At 36.3% G+C, this 26,198-nt stretch overlaps 1 protein-coding gene across 1 annotated transcript in view; it reads left to right on the plus strand.

Annotated features, from left to right (window-relative positions):
* The first annotated feature begins 7,728 nt into the window (after positions 1 to 7,728).
* LOC306850753 (EMILIN-1-A-like) overlaps positions 7,729 to 26,198 on the plus strand; it is a 29,014-nt gene continuing 10,544 nt past the window's right edge. Inside the window, exons 1-2 of the mRNA XM_079386598.1 lie at positions 7,729 to 8,294; positions 24,911 to 25,033. Coding sequence (XP_079242724.1) covers positions 8,152 to 8,294; positions 24,911 to 25,033 — 266 coding nt within the window. The 5' untranslated portion in view covers positions 7,729 to 8,151. The remainder of the gene's footprint in view (positions 8,295 to 24,910; positions 25,034 to 26,198) is intronic.

Genomic DNA, 26,198 nt, shown 5'->3' on the forward strand with positions numbered 1-26,198 from the left:
TTTATTAAACATGTTTTTGGACATGCTTTTGTGTGCAACTTAAAATGCACACACTGATAATGCACATGTGCTGATTATTATTATCTAAAGTAAATATGACTTTTGGTCATACTGTATATGCACTCTATATTTTGTGTATGTGGACTAAACTGAGATAAAGCAGAAGCCCAGCAGAGAGAATCTGCATAGTTTTGCACTGTAAGCTTATCTGTGTTTTCTAGGAAGTTCTATGGAAGTACGGTCATTTGATTTCACTTGTCCAAGAAGGGAAAAAAACGCTCATTGGCATCATTTTGCACTAATGATCTGTTTTGTATTTTTGCTTTTACGGTTCTCCATGTGGGTTGTTGCTGTGGTGATTTTGTGGTGTGGCAACCCCACATACACAGGATATAGTTTCCATACACACTTCTGCATATTATACTGACTGATTTCCAAGAATTTTAATATTACTTTACAGGGTGATGGATGATTCACAAGGGGGAACTCAGTGTTCGTGACATTCTGCAGTTTATGCTGATTTTACTCGTTTGGGAGAATCTGATAAATTAAAATGATTGATTGCGTTCTGGCAAGATGAAATTAATTTTGAGGCCTTTCACTCATATTTGAATCTTTATAATATAGAGGAACAGAATCAATGCAAACTCTCAATCCTTAACATATAGTTAAGAAGTTACAGTATTTTTACACCTTTAAAAATGTATAATATAGAGAGAAATTGCTAGAAATCATACAGTGGAGAAAAAAAGGACATTATGTATTTTCTATACGACATACAGTGTATAGTTTCAGAAGATACCTCAACGATGTCTCAAATGTGCTCCTAATTGTTTTGATATGAACTCAATCATTTTATATATTACTGTATGACATTACTGTATAATATTATTGTACTATACTGTACATTTCAAAGGTTTGGGATCAATAAAATATTTTTTAAATATTAAATAATATCAAATAATACTTTTATAAGTTAAATTACTAACTAATTAAATTAATCAAAAGATTTTTAAATTTTTATAAAAGGTTTGTATTTCAAATAAATGCTGTTCTTTTTAACTTTCTATTTATTTAAAGAGTCCTGAAAAAGATTAAACTATTTTAAATATTAAGCAGCACAACTGTTTTCATCATTATTATGTTATGTTATAATGTTATTTGAACACCAAATTAGCATATTAGAATAATTTCTGAAGGATCATGTGACTCTAAGGACTGGAAAAATACTTGCTGAAAATTCAGGACCATAGAAAATAAATTACATTTAAAAATATATTCAAATAGAAAACAGTTACTTGAAATTGTAATAATATTTTCAAAATATTACAATTTTTGCTGTGTTTGTAATCAAATAAATGCAGCCTTGGTGAGCATAAGACATGTAAAACAAGCAAAAAAAAAATGACTGAGCCAAACTTTAAAATGTCAACAACGGTTTAATTTGTGTCTATTTCTATTCCTCTTAATAAAATGTATCAGAAGCATCAGAAAAAGTTGATAATAGGAAGGTGACAGATCTTTTTTGGGCCTCCAGGACCCCTCTTCCGGCCCCTTAATAACTGGATGAGGCCCATGAAAACCAGAGACACCTCTTATTTGGAACAATGCTGTATAATACTGTCGAGTAGCTATGTGTATTATAAAAATCTCTCCTGCGTTTGTTTTGTGGTGTGTGAGCCTGAATAAGCGTCGATGTTCAATATCTCTGCAGTGCATTGAGGCCATTGCTCCAACAGTAGCAAGTTATTTTCTTCTAGACTGCGAAATCTGATTTAAATAGCAGAACTGAGAATCATATGTGATAGCGATTACAGTAGAGCAGGCACTCATCCCCATCTGGGGTTTAGCGTATCAAGCGAAGCTGGGTTGTGCGGTGGCTGGCTTTGGAGGAGAGCGAAGGCAGCCGCCAGATGAAGAGCCAACAGTGGTTAAAGACTGGGGAACCAAAGGGAATTATAGGGTACAGAGGATGATGGTGGAGGGTAGGGAGACCCCCTAATTACACTGTAAACACAGCTGTTAATGGGACTGTAAGTGTGGGGCAGCGATGGTTTTCCACATGTGCCTGGTCATGTAGCACAGCTGGCAGCGCTCATAAATGATTTGGTCAAGTGTTTTGGTGTGAGGAAGTTTGGTCGTCACACCACCAGCTAGAAGTTGGAGGAATTCTTGGTAGCTACAGGCATACTTGAGGTTTTTGGTGGTGTAACTGTCGATAAATGGTGCAAGTGGCAGGTTGTTTGGAGCTCAGGTATAGACTTTAGACTTTAGTCTATTATGCCAATATTAATGTGCTACCCTGGTACTGGCTAAACTTTCTAGACCTTATTATTTTATATAATTTCAATCTAATATAAATAAATATTATATAAATAAATTAAAGGCATCTTAACTTATATATGGAATATAAATGTATATGAATATAAAATGAAAATTATATAATAGTTTGTGACATTGTTAATAATAATGTAAATCAATAAATGTCAAAATATAATTAAAATTTATTTTATATTACATTATATTATATAAATTTTTATATTAGTAAATATTAATAATTGTATATATGATTTATCTATATCATATATTATTTACATTTACATTTAGTCATTTGGCAGACGCTTTTATCCAAAGCGACTTACAATTGGGGAATACAAAAATCGATTCATCTTGAAGAGGCAATCAGACAGAGGAAGTGCTCGTAACACCAAGTCTCAGTCATTGTTCAAATAAGTACAAGCTAGTAATGGAGGGAGCGAAAGATAGAGGGAAAGAGTGAGTTTTTTTTTTTTTTTTTTTTGAGTTTAGGATGAAGTCAAGTACTGCCGAAAGAGATGAGTTTTCAGTTGTTGCTTGAAGATTGACAGGGATCCGGCGTTCCGGATAGGCGTGGGAAGATTATTCCACCAGCCAGGAATGGTGAACGAGAATGTTCTAGAGAGTGATTTTGAGCCTCTCTGTGATGGTACCACAAGGCATCGCTCACTAGCAGATCTCAGACTTCTGGAGGGGATGTAGGTTCGTAATAGTGAGTGGAAGTAGGAGGGTGCTGAGCCTGTGGTAGTTCTGTATGCAAGCATCAGTGTCTTGAACTTGATGCGAGCTGCCACTGGTAGCCAGTGCAAGGAGATGAAGAGAGGTGTAACATGCGCTCTTTTGGGCTCGTTGAAGATCAGTCGTGCCGCTGCATTCTGAATCATTTGTAGAGGTTTGATTGTGTTTGATGGCAGACCAGCCAGAAGAGCATTGCAGTAGTCCAGTCTAGAAACGACAAGGGCCTGGACAAGAAGTGGTGTAGCATGCTTTGTCAGAAAGGGCCTGATCTTTCTGATGTTGTGTAGTGCAAACCTGCAGGATCGAGCAGTCTTTGCAATGTGCTCTTTGAAGGTCAGCTGGTCATCAAAGATTACACCAAGATTTCTGACCGAAGTTGATGGGGTGATCATTGATGAGCCTAACTGAATTGTGAAGTCATGCTGTAGAGTCGGAGTGGCAGGGAAGACAAGAAGTTCCGTCTTTGCCAGGTTGAGCTGTAGGTGATGTTCTTTCATCCATGCCGAGATGTCCGCCGTGCAGCTACCGTTGGGTCATCTGGTTGAAAAGAGAGATAGAGCTGTGTGTCATCGGCCTAGCAGTGATAGGAGAAGCCATGTGCATGCATGATGGGACCCAGCGATGTAGTGTATGTGGAGAAGAGGAGGGGTCCAAAAACCGATCCCTGAGGAACTCCAGTGACCAGTTGATGTGGTTTGGATACCTCCCCTCCCCAGGCCACCCTGAAAGATCTGGGATAGGTGAGATAGGATTCAAACCAGCGAAGTGGAATCCCAGTGATGCCCAGTGATGAGAGGGTAGACAGGAGAATCTGATGATTGACAGTGTCAAAAGCAGCAGAAAGATCCAGCAGAATGAGGACTGATGATTTGGAATCGGCCTTTGCAATTCGCAGGGCTTCAGTGACTGAGAGTAGCGAAGTCTCTGTTGAATGGCCACTCCTGAAACCTGACTGTTTAGCATCCAGTTTGTTGTACTGTGAAAGACACCATGAGAGCTGGTCGAAGACAACTCGTTCGAGTGTTTTCCCTACGAATGGAAGGAGAGAGACAGGTCTGTAGTTTTCTAAAAGAGAAGTGTTTAATGTAGGTTTTTTCATCAGTGGGGTTACCCGAGCCTGCTTGAATGCTGTGGGGAAGATGCCTGTGAGGAGAGATGTGTTCATAATGTGTGTGAGTGCCGGTAAGAGTGTGGGAGATATTGTTTGGAGAAGGTGTGAGGGGATTGGGTCGAGAGGACATGTTGTAGGATGGCTGGAGAGGAGAAGTTTGGATACTTCTGCCTCGGTGAGGGGACAGAAGGAGAAGATGGGAGTTAGAGCAGTGGATGTGGTTGATTAGAGGTCCTGTGGAGTTGAGAACTGGTTACTGATTGTTCTAGTTCTGTCTGTGAAAAAAGTGGCAAAGTTGTCAGCGGTTATCAAAGTGGTGGGAGGTGGAGGAGGGGGACAGAGGAGAGAATTAAATGTTCTGAAGAGATTACGCATGTCTGGAGCGCTGTTGATCTTGTTGTGGAAATGTGAGGATTTGGCAGTGTGGACTTCAGTAGAGAAAGATGAAAGCAAAGACTGATACCTACCGATGGATTGTTTGATTTGCGCCATTTTCTCTCTGACACTCTGAGTTTGGTCTAATTCTCATGAAGAACATCGGATAACCAGGGGTTAGAAGGGGCAACCCGTGCTGGCCTGGAGGAGAGAGGACAGATGCCGTCTAGACAAGAGGTTAAGGTAGAGCATAAAGTGTCAGTAGCTGCATTCACATCCAGAGAAGAGAAATGGGTAGGCGAGGGAAGAGAGGAGGATACTACAGAGGAAAGAAGGGAGGGGGAAAGGGAGCATAGGTTGCATCTGAAAGTAACCGATAAGGGAGATGGTGGCACCTGGGTAGCAAAATTATTTAAAACATTATGTTATAAATACAATCATTATATTATATTATATTATATTTATGTGTTTGTGTGTTTTATATATATATATATATATTTATATATTTATTTAATTTATATAAATTATATATCATTTTAAAAAATACAATTAATAATTTATATTATATTATTTACATTTTATATTAATAAATATGAATAATTGTATGTATGTATATATATATATATATATATATATATATATATATATATATATATATATATATATATACAGTATATATATATATATATATATAAAATCAAAATAATATATATTATTCAAAAAATGATGTATCATTCTAAATAATACAGTTAATTATATTATATTATATTATATTATGTTATATTATATATTTGTATATTTATTTGTATATACATTTTATTTGCAAATAAATACTTTAATCATCCTAATAAACTTCAGTACTACTGCTAGAGGTGGTGATTTATTTATTTATTTATTTTGCATTTGTTTTTAATTGAACAGCCATGCAACTGTATACTTTTATTGGGAAAATAAAAGAGCCCAGCAAGTATAATTTGCCCTTTAAGAAACATGTGTTTCTGTTTAATGATTACTGTCTTTAACTGCGAGCTGCCACCACACAACATCTCATCTCTCACCCACCAGAGCCTCCTGACTAAGGTTAACCGGCTATATCATCAGCTGAGCCTGTCCTCATTGACACTTCAAAGCTCCTCTGCCACGCTGCAGCTCCGGCCTCAGGCACAACAGGGCTTTTTTATTGGTGAGGAGCCTGTCGAATTGTTCTGACAGACGAGGACAAAAGACTGACTGTGGATTCAGGCTGAAACGGATGTAATGCACAAAGATGGTCAGGACTTCCCAAACAATTTATTCTTCAACAATTTTTTTTGTCTAATGAGACTAGATCCACTAGCTCTGCATGCCATAGTCATAACTCTATGAATATCTGTTACAGCTGAGACCTTGCATATAAAGCTCCCGGTGTTGAGTACTTGTCTGAACATGCATGACTTAGCTAGGAGGTGGTAAATTAGGCGAGTCGGGGGTCTGTTTGGTGCCTGAGGTCAACTCAGAGCACCGTTACAGGTGGTTGTGGTGGAACGGAGAACATTACTGAAATGCTTCGCATCTCTGCCTTATTCTGTCCCCACAATCTGTGAGTGACAGGAGAAAAGATCTGCTTATAGCTGGCTGCGGTGATGCGCTGCCCCTTACCTCCATCTGTCTGTCTGTTTCTTTCACACATACGGATACAGGCATTACAGTTCACTCCTCTATGTGGGTACATTCACTTTCCTGATTTTTGATGCAGTTTGTCATGGTCTTCAAAACCACAGATGTTTGGTTTACATTCCTCTATTGAAGAACAGCAGGCTGCTTTGCTATTTTCTCTCTCCTTTTTTCGCCCAAAGCCATCCCACTTTTGGAAAGTGTAACAAATAGTTTTTCACAGCTGTAGGGCTTCAAAGGAGTGGAAAAGATAGATCTCTCAGAGATAAACCTCTGAGATCTGTTTTAAAATAGAGGCCATTAACATTTTTTTAAATAGCACACAGTTGGCTGACATTTACGGTAAATGAGAACTATTTTTGAATTTTCTACACAAATCCTCTAATCAGCATAAATATTACAGAAAAGTCTGAAAAGGGGGGTAAGATAGGTGAAAAAATAAAAACTGAGCTGCATAAATAGGTGTGTGAATCTTACATCCTGTTAATACTTTTTACTGTAACAATATTTTCATGACAATTAAGAACATTGTTTACACAAATATATTGCATTGTGTAATGTTAATACATTATGTTTTATGTGTGTGTGTGTGTGTGTGTGTGTGTGTGTGTGTGTGTATGTGAAATATGCATGTAATGCATTGTGTATATTGTGTAAATCATACATAAAATAAAAACTATAAATAATATAATATACATAGTATATATATTGAATATTAATATATTGAATATTGAATTCTCAGCTTATATCTCGCAATTGTTTTTTGTTTTCACCAAAAAAAATTAAAAGGTAGGCCTAATTGTGATTTTTTATCTTACAGTTACAACTTTTCTGACTTTGAATTCTGACTTTATATCTCACAATTCTGACTTTTTCTTATTTTGTGCATAAATTACAGCAAAAAACTTAGATTTTTTATTATAATTTACAATATCCCTTGCTTTACACTAATGTGAATTAAGTGTTTAATTGTCATTAAAATATTAGCATAGCAAAATAAAATATTATATAGAAATAAATAGAAAAGTATATTAAAAATATTAATAAAACACAATAACTGATTGAAAATGTATTTATTTAGAGTGATATATGACCTTGACATGCAGACTTTAAGAGATTTACTGTGAGATAATTTCCTTCTATGTGTAAATTTATGTGTAGATTTCGTGTGTAATCTAACTGAACCTTAAAACTTTATTTTTTGAATTATTAGAATTATTATTTAGAATTATTATAAGAACAATTGCACAAAGAAGTCGAACTCTGTGAAGAGGGCTCTGAAAAGCACAAAAGCTGCTCTCTTCACCTAAAGTAACCACAATAAAGATCAGATGTGGGACATCAGCCATGCTATCAAGAGGCCACATGGTTTCAATCACTGCTGCTCACCATTGTATGTCACTGAGATTTCTTAATCACCCCTAGTATTCACACACGTGGTCCTGTTGGCTTTTAAGCATAGATGGCTGTGATTCTGTCATCGGTGCACTGGAGGGAGGGTTTCTAGAGGGGAGGGAGATGAGGAGTGTGTGTGTGTGTGTGTGTGTGTTGGGGACGTTGGAGTGCGTCAGAACGCACTAGCTCCCCTCACTCCAAACTCACTGCATCTCCTTTCCAAGAAAACTCCTCCAGATTTCAGGAAGCCTCTGGATTGCTTTGTTTGGATGTACCGACAAATATTACAAACCATTCAAAAGAAGGATAGAGGGTGTTTAGATTGTTTTATCAGCGCAAAAGGAGGGAAAGCGCCGTTACGCGTCGATTTGAGAGATTTATCCGACACTTTTGGAAGCAGCGCTCATGACGTGCGTAATGGATCGATAGTACGAACTTCTGGGAGTGTAAAGAAGCTCCTCTAGACGCCGCGAAAACGCAATTTTTGGTGGAATAAAGGCTCGTTACAGATAATTTATCAGTTATATAGTGTTAGACACCGTTTCAGAACGACGTGCGCTGTGATGGATGGAGCAGTTCTCTTGATATCGATGCTGGTGTTGGTTTTCTCTGGAGATGTATGGAGCGCGTCGTATCCTCAGCGGTACGCAGGGACCCAGACTCAGACTCAGCCTTTAAACGGGGCGAGAGCAGCGAGCAGACACAGGTACTGACACTTTCATTTCATCCAATCAGTCTACACCTAATATTCTTAATATGACGACAGAAAGAAATAGTGAGAAAGTCTGTATTGTGAAATACGACAGATGTGCCATGTCGCTATAAAGTACCATATTATTAGTTTGATACCATTACATTGGTTCCACTTTAATGGGATAGATAGATAGATAGATAGATAGATAGATAGATAGATAGATAGATAGATAGATAGATAGATAGATAGATAGATAGATAGATAGATATGGATGGATTGATGGAAGGATAAATAGATGGATGAATAAATTCATATAAATTTGTCATAGTATGTGTACACATATAAACCATGATAAAAGTACCATGAAAGTATCTTGTTATTAACTTATGATAACACGATAGATAGATAGATAGATAGATAGATAGATAGATAGATAGATAGATAGATAGATAGATAGATAGATAGATAGATAGATAGATGAACATATGGATTGATGGATAAAATAGAGAAATAGATGCTTATATGTGTGTATATATACATATATATGAATAATTATTATTTTCATTACCGTGATGTATATAAAAGTACTATATTACCTTATGATATCATTACCTTGGTTCCTCGATGGATGGACAGATAGATAGATAGATAGATAGATAGATAGATAGATAGATAGATAGATAGATAGATAGATAGATAGATAGATAGATAGATAGATAGATGTTTTGAATTTGGACAATCAAATACTTTAAAAGTTTAGTTCCATTTTAGTTAAATTATATGTGACGTTTTCAGACAAATCATACTTTGTTCTGCATCTGCATCACACAGAGGGAGTAACAGTTGACAGACAGACAAATAGACAGACAGAGTACTTTATATGTCCCGTCAGGAAAGTTACAGATGTTATGCATTTTTCTGTTATCCATTTATTGAGGGAAACATAACCTGGGGGGGCTTTAAAAAGCAAATGTGCTTTTAAATGTGTGGCACAGATGACTACATGAAAGCAAAAGCCTCCCTTTATCCGACAGTGAAACGACAGGAGGTGCATTGCTGTCCATCCAAACAGCTAATTATTGCTTACTGAATGCAAGGTTGTAGTTTTGTGGGACCCCTGGGATTTCCAAAGCCTTTCAGAACATGGTTATACGTGTCACCGCCTTGGTAGTAATTACACTAAAACCACCTTCCTTTACCTCTTTATCTGTCAATCTGTTGGTTCTTCAGTTCAGTGCTCTCTCTCAGCCACACACACCCTCTCTGACATTGTTGTTTTGACTGTGATTGTTGGGGTGTGAACGGGAGAGGTTGTCCCAGCTCTGACGTGCAGACTGGGGCTTCCCCCTTCTTCTGACGCAATGCTCTCTTAAGGTTGGATAGACACGCAGGCCAGATGCTAATGGTCAGAGTTTGGAGTCATGAATTACGTCCTGAAATACATCTAAACAATGAGTAAATAAAGATTTGTCATAGAAATTGTTAATATACAGCCAGTTGAGTCCATATAATCAAGTTTGGACTGAAGAATAGCTCTCAAAAATAGTCTGTCAGAGTCGTGAGGTAGTGAAGGGTGATGTCTATGATGTGAGAACCCTCAGTGCCAGCGGTATGAAGTATGTAGTGAAGTATGTTCTGCCTGCTTGAGAAATCTAAGTCGAGTTACTGGGGATTAGCAGCCTGTTTGAACTTCGAGTTACAACAGATGTAAAAAGTATTCTGCATCTTGTGTATTTGTTTTATGGAAAGTGAAAGAGCAGGAGGGAGGGTGAAGAACTGTGAGATTGAAATCAATGGAAGAAGTTGTTCTTTTTCTTTTAATGTGGAGAACTCATCTTGTGGCTTTCTCTCCTCTGGTCTTCTAAATGAAGGAATTGATAGATTTTGACTCGTGTTATTTGCATCAAATGTGCATTTCCAGGGAAAACCGCAACCCTAATCAAATCTATTAAGAAATGTATGCCTCAAATTTAGCAGAAATTTAATGCTAAAAGATTCTGAAAGATGAACTTTGCGAGAACTGGATCTGCAGCTGCCAAATATGCAAGCACCTAAATCACCTATTTCCTCTAAATTGTAGGCATTTGGTAAGGAACGCTGCCAGGTTTTTGCGTGTTGGAATACATACCTAATATGATTTCTTTGCAGTGTGTTTATCTACAAAATCCAGCACTTTAAGAGGAAACAGCATCTTTGAAAATCTAGCAAAATATGTGGTGTTAGTGATTGCCATAAGAAAATGAAACGGAAATGCTGGTTCATATTCGGAAAATATGGTATGCCAGTATAAATCAGTACAGAAAATTTGATTGAAACTATGGATTAGCTCAACTCTTCAGTTGGAGTTTTGGTCTGGATCTGAGCCTTGAGGGATCTAGTTTTGGTCCGGTTCTTGGACGGTGTGGTCTTGACTTCAACTAAGGTTTTTAGGTGAGCTTGTATTTAATCATGAATTTATGTAGTGAAGTGATTTATCGACCCTGATTCATGTGTACATAATTTTTTGTGCCACTGTCTGCTACAATTTGTCATATTTTGAACTTAAACTCACTCAAAACCAGCTTTGTGAAATCAGATGTGAACTTTGCACTCCAGCTAAGAGGGAATGGAAGAAGTTAATCAGCTTTGAATGTAATCTAATTTTCAGCAAATACTGCAAATGATTTTTCCTTTATCAAATCTCACATTTTATCTTCAGTATTTTCCAGGTGTGAGAATGTTGCATTGCAGTGTACAGTGAACGGTGTTGTGAGACTTGAACTTTTAACTTTTTCTGCCAACCTGTGAACTCTTCCAAAATGAAAATTAGCTCAGCCTCAGGCCATCCAAGATTAGATTTGGTTCTTCTTCAGAAAATAATTTTGATAAATATAGATTGCATCACTTGCTTACCAATGGATCCTCTGCAGTGAATGGGTGCCGTCAGAATGAGAGTCCAAACAGCTGATAAAAACATCACAATAATCCACAAGTAATCCACACGACTCTAGTCCATCAGTTAACATCTTGTGAAGTGAAAAGCTGCATAATGAATAAATCCATCACTAAGACGTTTTTTACTTCCAGTCGTGGCTTCTATCTAAAATACGAGTCCTGTATCCATAATGTTGCTTTTTCCAGTTGTCCCGTCTGAATCACGAGAGAAATATGCACAGATCAAGCACTGTTTACAAGCGAAAACATTCCAAATCAGTCCTAACCAAATACATTGGTACATTTTGATGTGAGAAGGCAACAGGGGATGGACTTTTTCACTGAAGGAAGCGTTATTATGGATTAAGCGACTGTTTAAAGTTGAAAAAAGCCTTAATTATGGATTTGTTTTGTAGAAACATGCAGCTTTTCACTTTACAAGATGTTAACTGATGGACTAGAGTCATGTGGATTACTTGGGGATTATTGTGATGTTTTTATCAGCTGTTTGCACTCTTATTTTGACGGCACCCATTCACTACAGAGGATCCATTGGTGAGCAAGTGATGTAATGCTAAATGTCTCCAAATCTGTTCTGAAGAAGAAACAAATTCATCTACATCTTGGATGGCAAAGTTTCATTTTTGGGTGAACTTTTTCTTTAAGTAAAGTATTATTGAATAAACCATCATTTTAAGATGTAGGGTACAACGGGTCTAAAGGCGCCCCGGGGTAAAAGGCACCTTTGATATTATTTTATACACAGTAATTAACATGATAATTAATAGATCGCTGACTTATATTAAAGATAATCACCATGTTTAGAATGAAACCATCATTAAAAACATGATATTAATCATATAATAAAATATAATTTGTTGTTATTACTGTAAATATATATTCAATTATTATTAGATCTCCTTCGATAGTTTCAGAATCTATACTTATTAAAATTATTTTGTTTCTGTATTTTAAAATATATTTTTTATATTAACATATTTTAATGACTGTATGTTTATTGAACAAAAAATAATTATTTTATTTTTCAAAATGAGCAGAAAATACTACAAACTTTGCTAAAGTGATTGTTTTGAGCAAGTGTTAACTTAAAAATAAAACCATTAAAAATTAAATTTAAAAATAAAACTATTTGTATCAATACCGTGTGCCTTTTACCCCGTGTTTGGGGTAAAAGGCCCCTCTTGCCACCTCATACAAGATTATAAGATTTTTAAACAAAATAAACAACTTGAACGATTTATTTTCACACAAAATCTGTTCAATACAACGTGTGTATTTTTTTCTGCAATTATACATTTTAGGCGCAGTGAATAGCACATTTTTTCTTAAGGGGGGCCTTTAGCCCCGTTGTACCCTATATATCACGTTTTGTGTAATAAATAATGTCTGTTTGTGTCTTATAACCATAGGGAGAGACATTGAAATGGTTTGGGTTGTGCTGTGGTGTCACAGCATTTTAGAAATGAACTCTGCTGATTTGCACATGCAGCCATAAAATTGAGCCCTTTTCTGCCAAACCAGAAGTCAAAAGTCCACGCCTAAATGTTGTGTCCACTGCTATTCAGGAAATCATACTGGACAAGCTTTGATGAATGCCCTGAAGACTGGACGCCTATGTTCATGTTTGCCATCTTTCATATATTTCTTAAAAACATTTATGCTGACAGACAAACAGACAATGCTGGCATGCAGCTCTCCAGAGGGTGACTATTAATCTGGATGGTGTCAAATAATAAAAAATGGCATAGTCTTGGATTGGCTCCATTATATGTGACTTATTAGGAATAGTTTACTTCTACTGAGGGTAAGGTCCAGTGAATGGTAATTCCTCAATAGCAGGCCCGTATGCAATCTGTGCCCACAGAACTTGGCAGAAAACTCCTCAGATTTCCGTAAAATTGGACCAGCCATCATTCATAAATTTCTACATCAACTGTATGTTCATTCACGAATGAAGTCTATTATAGTTGTTTTATTTTAATTTATTTTATTTTATTTTAGCTTTACATTGCATTGCATGCATTAATTAGAATTTAGGGGAGGGAATATGCTTAACTATAAATGTCATAATTAAAATAAATAAGTCTATTGTAGTTTTATTGTATTTATTTTTTGTAATGAAAATGTCATAAAGAAAAAAGTCAATAGTTTTATTTATTTTATTTTAAAATGTTTTGTTTTTATGCAAAATGTAATTTCTTAACCTGACCATTTTTCATGAGATTCACCAAAAAAAAAAAGAAAAAAGAAAACTGCACACTCACTCAAAGAAGTTGCAAGAAGTCGGCCAATTAGATTGCAATTAGTACTGCTGATATTTGACCATGCAATCTACATCAGACAGTTGTGGGCGTCCCATCTAAAGATGATACTGTGGTTGAGGTTTGCAGTTATCAGTTTTTTCCCAGGCAGAACACCTCTGTTGAGGGACAGTGTTCAAAGCTCTGTAGTATCACTATGCCCAAAGGCCTGATAAGATACTGACAGAAGAGCTCTCGTAACTGCTTAATGGAAAAGTGGTTTTCGTTTGATCTATTTTTGCAATATAACAGACTAAAGGGGGCTGTAAATGAAAGATTGTTTATTAGTCTTTTTATGAGTTTAAATGAACATTTGGGCTTCATTTGTAAGATCTAATCTTTGCCACCCATCTACTTTTCTTGTAACGCCACTGCCTTTGAATGGATTAATTGTTCTCAGTCAAAATTCAAACCCATTCAGTACCTCTTTGTTGTGTGTAAATCTCATTCATGGATCCTTGCTAAAGTGTCTATTTGTCGCTTTTTATTCTGTCAGGTCTTATTTGATGCAGTTTCGTTCTTAGTATTTAGTAGCTGTTTCTTTTTGCCTCTTGTCCTGGTATGTTAAGAGGGTTTAAGCAAAGCCCTCTGTGAATGGAAAGTTCCTGGCCCTTGACCTGGGCTTTTTGAAGATGTGACAGTGGTTGTGAAGCCAAGAGCTGCCTGTGGTGCTGCCTGTCATTCTCGGACTCATCCAGACCACCCCACACCACCACACGCAGACAGGAAGCCCTCGCTCAAACAGCGGCCTCCTCACACTAGAGGAACTTCCTGTAGTGGATAATCAAGACGCTGGCCTCGTTCAGAAAAAATAAATAAAAATCTCTGATATGCAAAGTGCTTCCTGTGAACAAGTTTGTGTTTGACAAGGGAAGCAGTTAGTGAATGTTAATGGATGTTTAGACATGCCAAAATGTCTTTTATGAATGATTGCTTCTGGATGACAAGCTTGAGTGGGATTGTAACACATCCTTTGAGTGCTTCAGTTTAAAGCAATGATTCCAGTTCAGTTCTCTTTATTAATTTCTTTTGACTACTATGTCCCAGCTAACGAAAATATGTTCTAAGAATGTGCTGCTAACGTTCCCACAAAGTTATGAAAACATTACTTCTGAATATTGTCTGAACAGCCAATTTTTTTTTTTTTTAACATGCATGTAAAAACTTTTTTTATTGGTTATTCCAACGTTGCATGGGAATGTACCGTGTTATCATTTTGCAAATATTATGGGAATGTTTTGAAAAAAGTAGTAATGTTTAATAAAAAGAAATAGGTTAATATCCAACTTTGAATTAAATTTCTATTAATGTTACTGGAAGAACTTTTGTTCATAGCTTTGAGAGAACCTTGCCAGAATGTTATCCAGTGTTCTGAGAATGTTCCCTGTTAGCTGGAATGATGAAGCAATACTTGTACAAATGAATGTCTAAACATTATTTTACAGTTTATAGCTAGAATTGTGATTACAGCAGCTTAACAGAAGCAATATCAGACACACAGTCTATTGTAATAGGATAGCAATATTTATCAGATAAAATATATTTATACATTTTTGAATAAAACATGGCTTCATGATCTTAGGGTGTTGTGAAAAGTCAGTTAAGCAGCACATCAATTATTTTTTTGAAGGATCATGTGACACTGAAGACTGCAGTAATGGCTGCTGAATATTCAGCTTTGCCATCACAGGAATAAAGGATATTTTAAATTATATTAAAAAAACAACAACATTATTTTGTGTAATAATAGTGTAATAAAAGTGTAGTAATATTTCTCAATAGTACTGTATTTTTGATAAAATAAAAGCAGCCTTGTTGCGCGAAAGAGACTTATTTAAAAAACACACACACAAAAACTTTAAAAACTCAAGAAATTATTTTCTTCAGGTGTTTTTTCAAATAATAAAACAAAACATGTCATTAATTTCACTGTTGAGTACTGTAAATTCCACTAGCAAATTGGATTTATCTGATATCATGTAATTTCTGAGAAAGCTTACAGATAATTGTTTTTATGGTCATGATGTGGAGATGGATGTTAAATCTATTCATATCCTCAATGGAATTCATTTATATGTGAACATCTGACTGCAGAGTCAATTATGACAAGGAAGAATGAGAGGTCAAACCTGCTGGCTGAAAACGTTGACTACAGATGGAGCTTAAATGTGATGTGTGTCAGTGTTGAAGTCAGCCTAGCTAACCCTGAAAAGTGAACATATGTCAAAGATTTCAGAGCCCAGAGGACAGATTAAATCCAAAAAGGGCATGAATGTCTAAATGTCTTTAGACGAGGCTTCTCTCCTGGCTTGTGTAAGCCACATCTGTGGCACGTCTGCTCATAAGGAATGTTCCTTCTCCTTTTGCTTTAGTGGAGTTCCAAGCTGAGACGCAACAGATGGGCCGCTGCGGTCAAACCCCTGCAGAAACCGCTTTCCTGTAACGGGAGCGAGTTACAGTATAACCACAGGGAAACATTTTTCCCACGAGCTTGCCCTTCCAGAATCAAATATGTGGCTCATTCGGTAAAAGAGTGACCTGACATTTGTTGGTGCATTACTTATAAGGGTAATCACAACAGTGCGGCTTATCTGGAAATCAGTATGAGAAATAAAATTGGATGTGAACACCAAGAATATCTAAATATTGTCCTGAGCAGATAAGAGTGGGGTTAATAGGGCATCTGTTAATGCTGGTGTTGGATGTTGTGGAGGCTGAAGTTTCGTTGCTTATTCTGGCACAGTGTGTGACTTTTCCTACCTCTGCTTTATTTAAGGAGGTCATGAAAAAAAGCATTTAGCTTCAGATATTTAATACATTCTGGAAGATTTGAATCGCAAAGAAACTTGTTGACATTAGTCTTCTTTGTGTACCCCAGATCAAATAAAGCTTGACTTTTCCTTTCCCTCCTATTGCACATGATTATGGCTATTACAGCTGTTTCTTAAAGCTGAAGGTTTTTTTTTGTTTGTTTGTTTTTGCAACTTCTCGTGCATTATTTTATCCCAGCTTAATATGCAGAGACAGAGTCATTTCAAGGTGCATTTCCCCAAAAAGTGGCTTTGTCATGTGACCTAAAAGCCACATCAGTGTTTTGCTCTATTTGTGAAGATAACGTGTCCTTAAAGGACAGTATAAAGTTTGGGGTCAGTAAGATTTTTTTTGTTTTTCATTTTGAAAGAAATTAATGCTTTTATTCAGAAAGGACATCAAAAGTGACAGTTATAATGTTACAAAATATATATTTCAAATAAATACTATTCTTTTGAAACTTCTTACTACTAATAATAAGTTGCTGAAATCGCGTTTGGTCTCGTACTGTATCGTGTATCTTGTCAGTGTGTGCACTTGCTTGGCCATTTGTAGTTGATAAACAGGAAAGTGGGTTCAAGCGCCAGCAGAAGGCAGTGTAATGGAAGTGGTCTTTAAGAGAAGCAGTCTATCAGCGGAAGTTTAAAATCAGCTCGTAAGTGTATTTACTTGTCTCAGTGTTTAGCGCATTTGCCGTTGCTAGGAAACACTTATTTTGTTTACTAGGATGAGAGTTGCTGAAATCGCGTTTGGTCTCGTACTGTATCGTGTATCTTGTCAGTGTGTGCACTTGCTTGGCCATTTGTAGTTGATAAACAGGAAAGTGGGTCCAGCTGAATTGAAATGATCATTTGTTAGATTGGTATAATGAAGGTTATTATACCGCGGCAGCGGTCGCGGCAGTCGTCGTGTGAAGCCCTCTTAGTGTGAAGACCAAAGAGTGTAAAGACCATCGACTCTACCGTGCGACTCCACCGGGCAGGGACACCGGCAAGGGATAGTAGTAGCTTTTTATTAAATTTTTTCATTGATATGTTTATTATTGAAATGTTGTTGTTATATGCATGTGTTAATTTTATTTAATTTCTTTATTTTCTTAAATATGTGGGTAGATAGTATTTATAGAGTTGTAACTTTTTAGTTTTAGTTACTTTTTCTTATTTGTAAGTCGCTTTGGACAAAAGCGTCTGCTAAATGACAAAAGTAAAGTAAAGTAAAGTAATAATAATAAATATTGTTATTATTAAGCTCTCAATGACAATTACTCAGTTATTACGTGGTAGTTTTGAATGCCAACTCTTGCAACATTTGAGTGCATTGTTACCTGTTACCTTTACACAAAGGTAAAACTACTCAGGCTCTACCTTAAGTATAACTCAAGTATGATTAGAGTATGTTTTTTCAAGTGAATATAATGAATATTTGCACTTTCAAGAAAGTATAAAAAAACAGTTTTAGTTTTTAATGTTGCGTAAGCGTACAGAATGTTTGCTAACAGATGAGTGAGTTTGTATACTGGCAGCAGTGTAATCTTAAATTGCTGTGCTGGAAAGAAATGCCTCACCATTCGCAAAAACAGCCATAATGAGGGCTGTTTCCACATGATACAGCATGATTGCATTTTGGTGGTGTTTGTAAACGGAGCTGGAAACCATTGGCAACAACAACACGGTGCAATTCATGCAGTGCCTAACAATATCAGTATTGTGCCTGTGGGTCAGTTTTGATATTGTATCTCTGTATCAGTGATTTAGTGTGGACACAGTTGGGGTGGAACTGGGAGTGGACATGCGTTCCAGCACGGTGCCTTCTTGGATAGTCAGACGAGCATGTGTCCCCTCCCAGGGAGAGACAAATAAGCAAGGCTGTAAAAACAGGCTGCCCGTGCAGCCACAGCTGCTCTGACCACTTCCTGTTGCAGAGGTCAAAGGTCACGGTGTGCGGTGCACAGGCAGCGTGCAGGGTCGCTCAAAGGGCGAAGATGTGTGGGTAGAGACAGCAAAGATGGAAGAATTGAAGAAAAAGCAAAGCGCATGATGATTGAGCCTTTGTGTTCGGCGCCGGAGTGCAGGAAGTGAAAATTGCCAGGCTATTAAGTAAAACAAGAGAGTTTTATGTCATTGTGTGTTTTTACAGAGTTCAATATCAAAAGAATTCCTTCACTAGGATTCATTATCTCTTGATCTCTCTCGCTTGATCTCTCTGTCGCACATTCACTCTTTCTTTATTTGTGTAAGTTGATAGTGTGTTTCATTATGCATTCAATCTCAAGTATGCAGAGGCACGATATTGATGGATGAATAATTTTGTTGTATAATCTCCAAAACCACAATTATCATTTTTGTGCCTTCATAAAGTAGTAGTTCACCCACAAATGAAAATTGTCATCATTTGCTCACCCTCATGTTGTTCCAAACTCAAATTACAGTTCATAGTGTCTGTTGAGCTCCAAAAAGGACAAAAACAAAAATTGTTTTTACAAAAAAAGTATTCCCATCTGCATACAAACATTACAGAGCTACAGTAGAAGTGAAAATTGTCAGTGAAAACATGTGACTGGGGCAACATTTCTCCAAAATGGTTTTACATTGATTCTTGTGCATTTTGTGACACTTTCAAAGTGAAATGTCCAGGGAGTGGCACTAAAAGTGTGTTAAGTTTTATCCAAAATGGGTGAACAGAAATCTTGCAATGTTTTATTATGTTAGTTGTTGAAATTATATGTCCGGGAAGTGCCAATAAAAGATTAATGTTCTATCGAGTTTGAAAATAACATACTGCCTACAATAAATCTAATTGATAGTGTTAACAACAGTAAATATGGGGATGAAAAACACATTTGCTTAAGCAAACTTGATTTTAGCTTGCTTTTACAAGTCTTTGAGCTCTTTCATCATGACTTGTATTTCACAGATGCTCAAGTGCTCTGCATCACAAGAGCAGTGCTGTACCAGGTGCACTAATGAGCAAGTTTACCATGTCATATGGAGCACATATGGAGCTGATTACGTGATGCAAACGACAAAATTTATTAGTTTACAAATCATGCACTATGGTAAAAATAACTGCAATCATAATTTGTTTGAAAATGAATAAAAGTTAGTGTTTTACTGGCACTAGTGGTAATTTCAGCTGGAAACTGCAGTGAAATTTATGGATAGGCATGTTTTTGGAATTTTGCAAAAATGTAGGTACAGTAGAGGCATGTTTTTTCCAATGAGCCTGGGTTGGAAAAACTGCTTCTGTGAGTTCTGAGGTCTGTGAGCCTGTAAGTGGTGAAAAAGTCCTATTTTAGACTGTTACTAGAGGCTGTAGTTGTTGTGACTTTTCCATGAAGCCAAAAGGTGGTTTGGTGGAGAGATTCCAAGCATGTGAGGACAATCAGAAGCTGAAGTCATTCCTGAAAACATGAGGCAGCTAGTTTTGCATGATGTAACCTACTGCATCTCTCACACCATAAGAATAAGAACCGTCCATCCTCTGTTAGTAGCCTTTACATGTGGTAATCATTGACGTTTTGCTCTATGACTCTAAGTAAACATATCAGTAATAATCAGGAGACCGGGTGGGAGAAGAGGCCTCATGGTTTCTAAATGGGAGGGGGACATCGTCTTGGCACTAGCTGCAGTATTACAGTTCACATAAGAACCGTTAAGACCCTGAATTGAGGAATATCTGAGGTGACATGAGTATATAAGAGTTTCCATGAAACAGGCCAAAACTGAAGGTTAACATATACAGCAGCACTCATACAGAGTTTGGAAAGTTATTGCATACTAGTTTGTAATACCATTTAATAGTTTGGGGTCAGCAAGTATTTTTTTTCTATTTCAAATAAATGCTGTTCTTTTGAAGCTTCTATTCATCAAAGAATCCTGAAAAAATATATAGCACGGTTTCCACAAAATATTAAGCAGCACAACTGTTTTCAACATTAATAATCAAAATAAATGTTTCTTGAGCAGCAAATCAGCATATTAGAAATTATTTCTGAAGGATCATGTGACACTGAAGACATCACGGGAATAAATTACATTTACATAAAGAAAACACTTTTTATTTGTATACATATTTCACAATATTACTATTTTACTGTATTTTTAATCAAATACATAAAATTTAATTTGATCAGCCTTGGTAGATATCAGTTACCTTTGTCACATGCAGTTTAACAGATTGAATATCATGATTTATGAACAAACTTCAACGACAAAGACATGAAGAAGATATATATCCGTGTGCATAATGTAAGATCCATATGATTATTAACATATGGGGATACTGTAGCTAGGTTTTGTTATAGTTAAATACATTTTAAATGAGTTAAATTAGTTTCTTCCTCATTAAATGGCTCCCTAGATATTTGGCCATTTCTGCATGCAGTCCGTTCTGCTCTATTGTTTTAGGTTTACTGGAGAAGGTCCAGGAAGTGATATCATAGGATTCTGGGGCCTGTTACACATGTGTATATTCATGTACTCAATAATTTCAGACACATCTATCAACACATGAGTGCCATAGGACATGGCTGAATGTGGCAAATGTGCAGTTGGACAAATGTTTATGTCCATATAGTGAATCTCTTGGGAGGTTCAACGATTGTGTGTAGGAAAGCTGATATTCTTTGATTGAACGTTTCTCCATAACGCTACATTCATCTGATATAATTTCTGTCCTGGGAGAAGCAATTACAGCCTTTATTGAGGGAATGATCGGAAAAGACTGTTTTCAGCAGAGCTGAGGAACAAAGAGATGACTGTATCTTTACACCAGATACCCTACATTGTATTGGGTCACTTTTCTGACAGATAATTAAAGAATAGTGTGTGTATGTGTGAGGCAGGGACAGAAACAGAGAGACAGTGACTTCCAAATGTTAATTATACACCCTTGTACGGCTCTGAAGATAGTCATATTTATAAGGTTATTTGCATTGGCTTTTATGCATTTGGCAGATAAAAAAAGATTCAAAGTGCATTTAAGGTACTGTATACATTTTACCAGTTCATGTATTCCCTGAGAATCCAACCTTGATGTTGCTAGCACCATGCAGTACTGTTTGAGCTACAGCGTTCCTGCAATACTCAAAAAACTTAACAGAAAACAGTGTAAGATTATAGATTATTGGTACTTTAAGGGAGTCATTTTGCCATTCATGATCATGTGATGCAAATTTATTCATTTAAAACCTTACGTTGTCCTTTCTTTTTATGCTTTGTAAGCAAACATCACACAGTAACCAATATGAATAACATTTCTAACATTGTTTATTATCATGTGCACACATTCTAACATCTCAGAAAATGTTTTAAGATGCTTTAAACTCCAGAGTGGGTCCATTATTTAGCTTTATCTTCTTCAAGACTTCTTCTAAATCTTATATTTCAGAGTGTTTTTACTGCTGCAGTGAGTTTCTGGATCAAAGAAGGTGCACAGGGTAACATTACTTTCTTACTCTGAGATGTGCTTCTGTTTTAGCATATTTCATTTATTGTGTCATGTTTTTAATTTTAGGCGATTATGCAAATTATTTTTTAAACCATGACGTTTCTGCATGACTACATTTTCATTTGATTCTTAGTAAACCCATTTATTGCAGTCACTTATGACTATAAAGTCATTTATTTTCGGAAAACAGAAATGATGTAATGGAAAAGTATAAAAACATCCTCATCACAGAGATAAATATTATTTTTTGTATATTAGAATCAGCTCTCATTGGTTCAAAGAGAGGCTACACACACGTGTAAATCTGCCAAATGCACTTTATTTTGTCCACTTTTCCTGTCTTCTCTCATATTTTCCATTCTTTTTGGAGCTGAAACATATTGAGAGTCTCTGTAAAGTCATGAGCTGCATGAGTGTTCGATGAAAGCGAGCCTGAAATGAACAAATCCGTTAAGAATGTGGATCATTCACGGCTGGCTGTAGCGGCTTGGAAATACTGTGGTCTGGTTCACTCCAATCAACAGTTGAAAAACAAATACTGGTGGGCTGGAGCAGCCTGACAACTTTGCAAAATCTTTAAACCTAGAAAGCTGCTTGCATAAACAGATAACATTACATGCGGTATTGTTATGTGGGCTACATATTGAGTAATGGATTGCCCACCGCTTAACACCATAAATGAGATACAGGTCACTTGTTGCGTTACGATTATGGATGGAAGCAGATTTTATTGGACGTAGCTTTTAGCTGTAATAAAAGACAATGGGAAATCATTTGGTGAGCATTTTTAATGTATTACCTGTTGAAATAGTAATTTTGGCTAGGAAATATTGAAAGGATCGTGCCATTTTATTAAAAATAGCCAATTGGCTTTTAGGATTAGCTTCTTCCTAATCATTTACGAGTGATATTTTAGGAGGAAGGGCTTCTACGGAGCATTTGATTGGATAAAAATATGTGAGTTTAATATTCGTCATGAGTATTTATGATCTGTTTTTCCTACTAAAAGTTAATTTTGTCAATGTTTAGGAGCACACTAGCATATAGATGAACTCAAAGCTAACAGATATGGACTAAAAGCTACAAAACTCTCTTTTAGTTCTTTGAAAGGTGATTCTAATTTGTACTTCTTTTGTAATTCATTATAAACATCCTTTCGTTCAGCCAGCACGGATTATATCATGATGTCATTACTCTGATCTAACACCATCTGTGTTTAATATTGAAGACCAAAACATGAAATTGTGCTGGCAATATGTGCAGCTGTGGAGGCAGGAAATCCACCGTAGTTCACTGATGAACCATGTGCAATCAAAGCAGGAGTCAGGTGGTAATGGTCAAGAGCATCCACATGGAAGATGTCATGGGAGAATTAAGCAGTTTTTCCATGACAAGCCATTTGTTGGCTAGCTTCCTTCTATTACATAATGCATGGATCATCTGTTGGTTACTTCTTGGCAGTGACCTAAAAAAAGTAGGGTAATATGCATATAGACCAATTTGTAATACTCAAGATGTACAGCTGTTATCAGTGAATGAGAGCTCTTTAGTTTTAGTATTTATCATTTTGAATTTATAAGACAAGATGTGATGTTGAAGATATTTTTAATGCATTATCATGTTTAATTTATTTAAAGAATAATTTAACAAACTTTCATATATTTTCCCTTTTATTTATTTTCATATATTTCACTATTAATTTAAAAATGTATGCAATATGTAATATTGATTTTATATCATTATATTTTTTATAACCAATAAATTAATTTATATATAATATTAATATTGTCATTATTATATATTTTTTTAAATTACAAATTATATTATTTATAATATACTCACTATATTTTGTGTGTGTGTGTGTGTGTTTATCTTTGAATTACCACTCTGTATGTAATGTGCTATTTAAATAAACTTGCTTTGCCTTACAGTCACGAAGGCGGGATTTTTGACTAATGAGATTTCATAGTGGGAGACGCCTCCTAAAGTAGAAACAAAGAAATGAAAAAAATGTCCTGTTGCTTGTTACTTGTTGCAATCATGGCTGATTTGGAGCGAAAGTAGTAGGATAAAACACCAAAAAGCATTAATGGAGGGTAATAATACTGTCTATTAAAATGGTTGATGTCATCTCTTTGATCATCATTTCTGATAAGCCGAGAAACCAAAACTTTTGCATGGGGCCACATTTGTTGGAATCCATACTGAGTTTAATCCTAATGAGAATCAATGATATTCATTGTCTTTTTGGCAGCTGCACACGTGGTTGTCTGATTTAACATGATTCAGATGCATTGGAGATCACATGTTTAGGAGGCCTCAGAGAAGAAATCTGTGGGTTTATTCTGAAAAAACACAGCATGAGTGAAATGTGTATTGATGGCAATCTTTATTGCAACAGTGTGAGGTGTAACTTAAACTTAATTCATGAGCGAATAACTGCAGAAGAGAAGACAAACCACATCTGCATTATACAGTACACAGCTGACAATCACTTAGTTTGTTGCTCTTACTAGTAGACTGAAACAAAACTAAGATGAGATAAGTCATGCATCCAACTCACTCTCACTGTAGTCTGCATGAAACCCAGCAGATGTTTGAATTCCCAGTGCATGCAGAGGAGAGATCATAGCGGCCTGATTCCAGAGCTTGTTGATGTTGGTGTGAGAAACAGGGCTGGCTAAGAGAAGGGAGAGACTATTTATTTCCAGATTTCTGCGAATTTATGAAGCCAGGGGACATAAGGACTTCTCAGACTGATGGGGAATCACTGTAAATCTAAAAGAGATGCTAGTTTGAGCACACATAATGGGAATAAGCTCTCTAAATTTGCTACTACCTTTGGAGGGCTCCATTAGTTCATGTTTTTAAAACTTAACAGCTATGTGTCTCAGTGGTGTAATTTTTTCAGTCAAGTTCAGTCAAGGTCAAATGAGTGCTAATTTGGTATGCAAACCATTTTGTATTGTAATTATAAGTTGTAAACTGGAAAACAATTGTGGTAACATTGGACTTTTCAACAGGCCAGATTGGTTTATGGTGCTTTGTTATAAAATCTACCATATTGTCATGCTAAATTCAATTAGCATTGACCGACCATCCAAGTATGCTAACTATGTTCATTTCTTTTTACAGAAACTGGTGTGCGTATGTAGTGACCAAGACTGTGAGCTGTGTGGTGGAAGATGGAGTGGAGACTTACGTGAAGCCTGACTATCAGCCATGTTCCTGGGGCATTCAGTGCGCCCGTGTTGTAGTGTAAGTGTTTCCCTTTTATCCATATTGGACTGTTGTTTTCTCTCTAAAATGTTAAATCTCTGTTATATTTGTCATACCTTCCATAAATTATACAACGGTTATCAGCATATTCAGTATACAGTAGATTTACAGAATAAAAAGTGTTGTTTGTGTGCCTGTCAGACCATCAAGCCCAACAGATGTCTTTTTCCAAACAATTAGTAATATGCTCCATTTTATGTTGCTTCATAAAAGGCTATAGCATTACTGGAAATTTATGTTAGCATGGTCCAAAGGACCATGGTAGCTGTTCCAAAATGATATTCAATGGTTCAAGCTTGAACATCATTTTGGTCCAACAACAAACCAGCTACCTAAAGCAGTATTTCTCTGTAACAGGTGCCTAAGACCAGCTAATAACCAGCCTGGGCTACTTAGAAGCCAGCTAACATAGTCAAAGCATAATAGTGGCAAAATTGTTGTCTCTATGGCTCAGTTGCATCAGTTGTGTTGCAAAGTTGCAACATGGAGGGACACTAAGTTACAACATTTGTGTCAGTGTTTTCTTTTTCTTGTTAATTTCAAATACAGTTTCTAAATGTTATGTAAAATACTTATAAGTATCGTATTTCAGTGGAAACCGTAAGTCACAGAAAGCAAAATTAACCTTACCAGGATAAACTGAAATTCAGAGCATTGTTCTTCTGCTTACAAATTTGAAGGCTGCTACTGGATCGCTGAAGGTAAACGTCATATTATATGACTATACATTATTTTATAGCGCCTACTTGCTACAATCTGCCTAAAGCACGAATGGTGCAACCAAATTAAGTACAGAGCTTACAAACACTATCTTAGTAGTCACTAAGTCTCTAATGTGGACTTCATGCTCCAATTTAAGAGCTTACGAACAACTGGTGCAACCCAACCATAGTGTTTACACAAACAGTATGAATAATGTAACTTGCTAACATAGGCAGCACAATAAACAGTCTGTTTTAGCTTGTGGCATGAAACAGGCCCCAAAGTTGTGTACCATTTGCTGTATGTTATTTAGCTTAATGCTAGTTGTATATTACTTTACCATGTCACCTAAGCACATCCATATTATGTATCTGTTTGTTGATATTAACATGCACCTATCAGACTTCAAATCAGTCAGAGCATTTGAGGTAAAAGCAAGTCT

The sequence above is a fragment of the Barbus barbus genome (genome assembly GCF_936440315.1).
Source record: "Barbus barbus genome assembly, chromosome: 30".
NCBI classification, from domain to species: domain Eukaryota; kingdom Metazoa; phylum Chordata; class Actinopteri; order Cypriniformes; family Cyprinidae; genus Barbus; species Barbus barbus.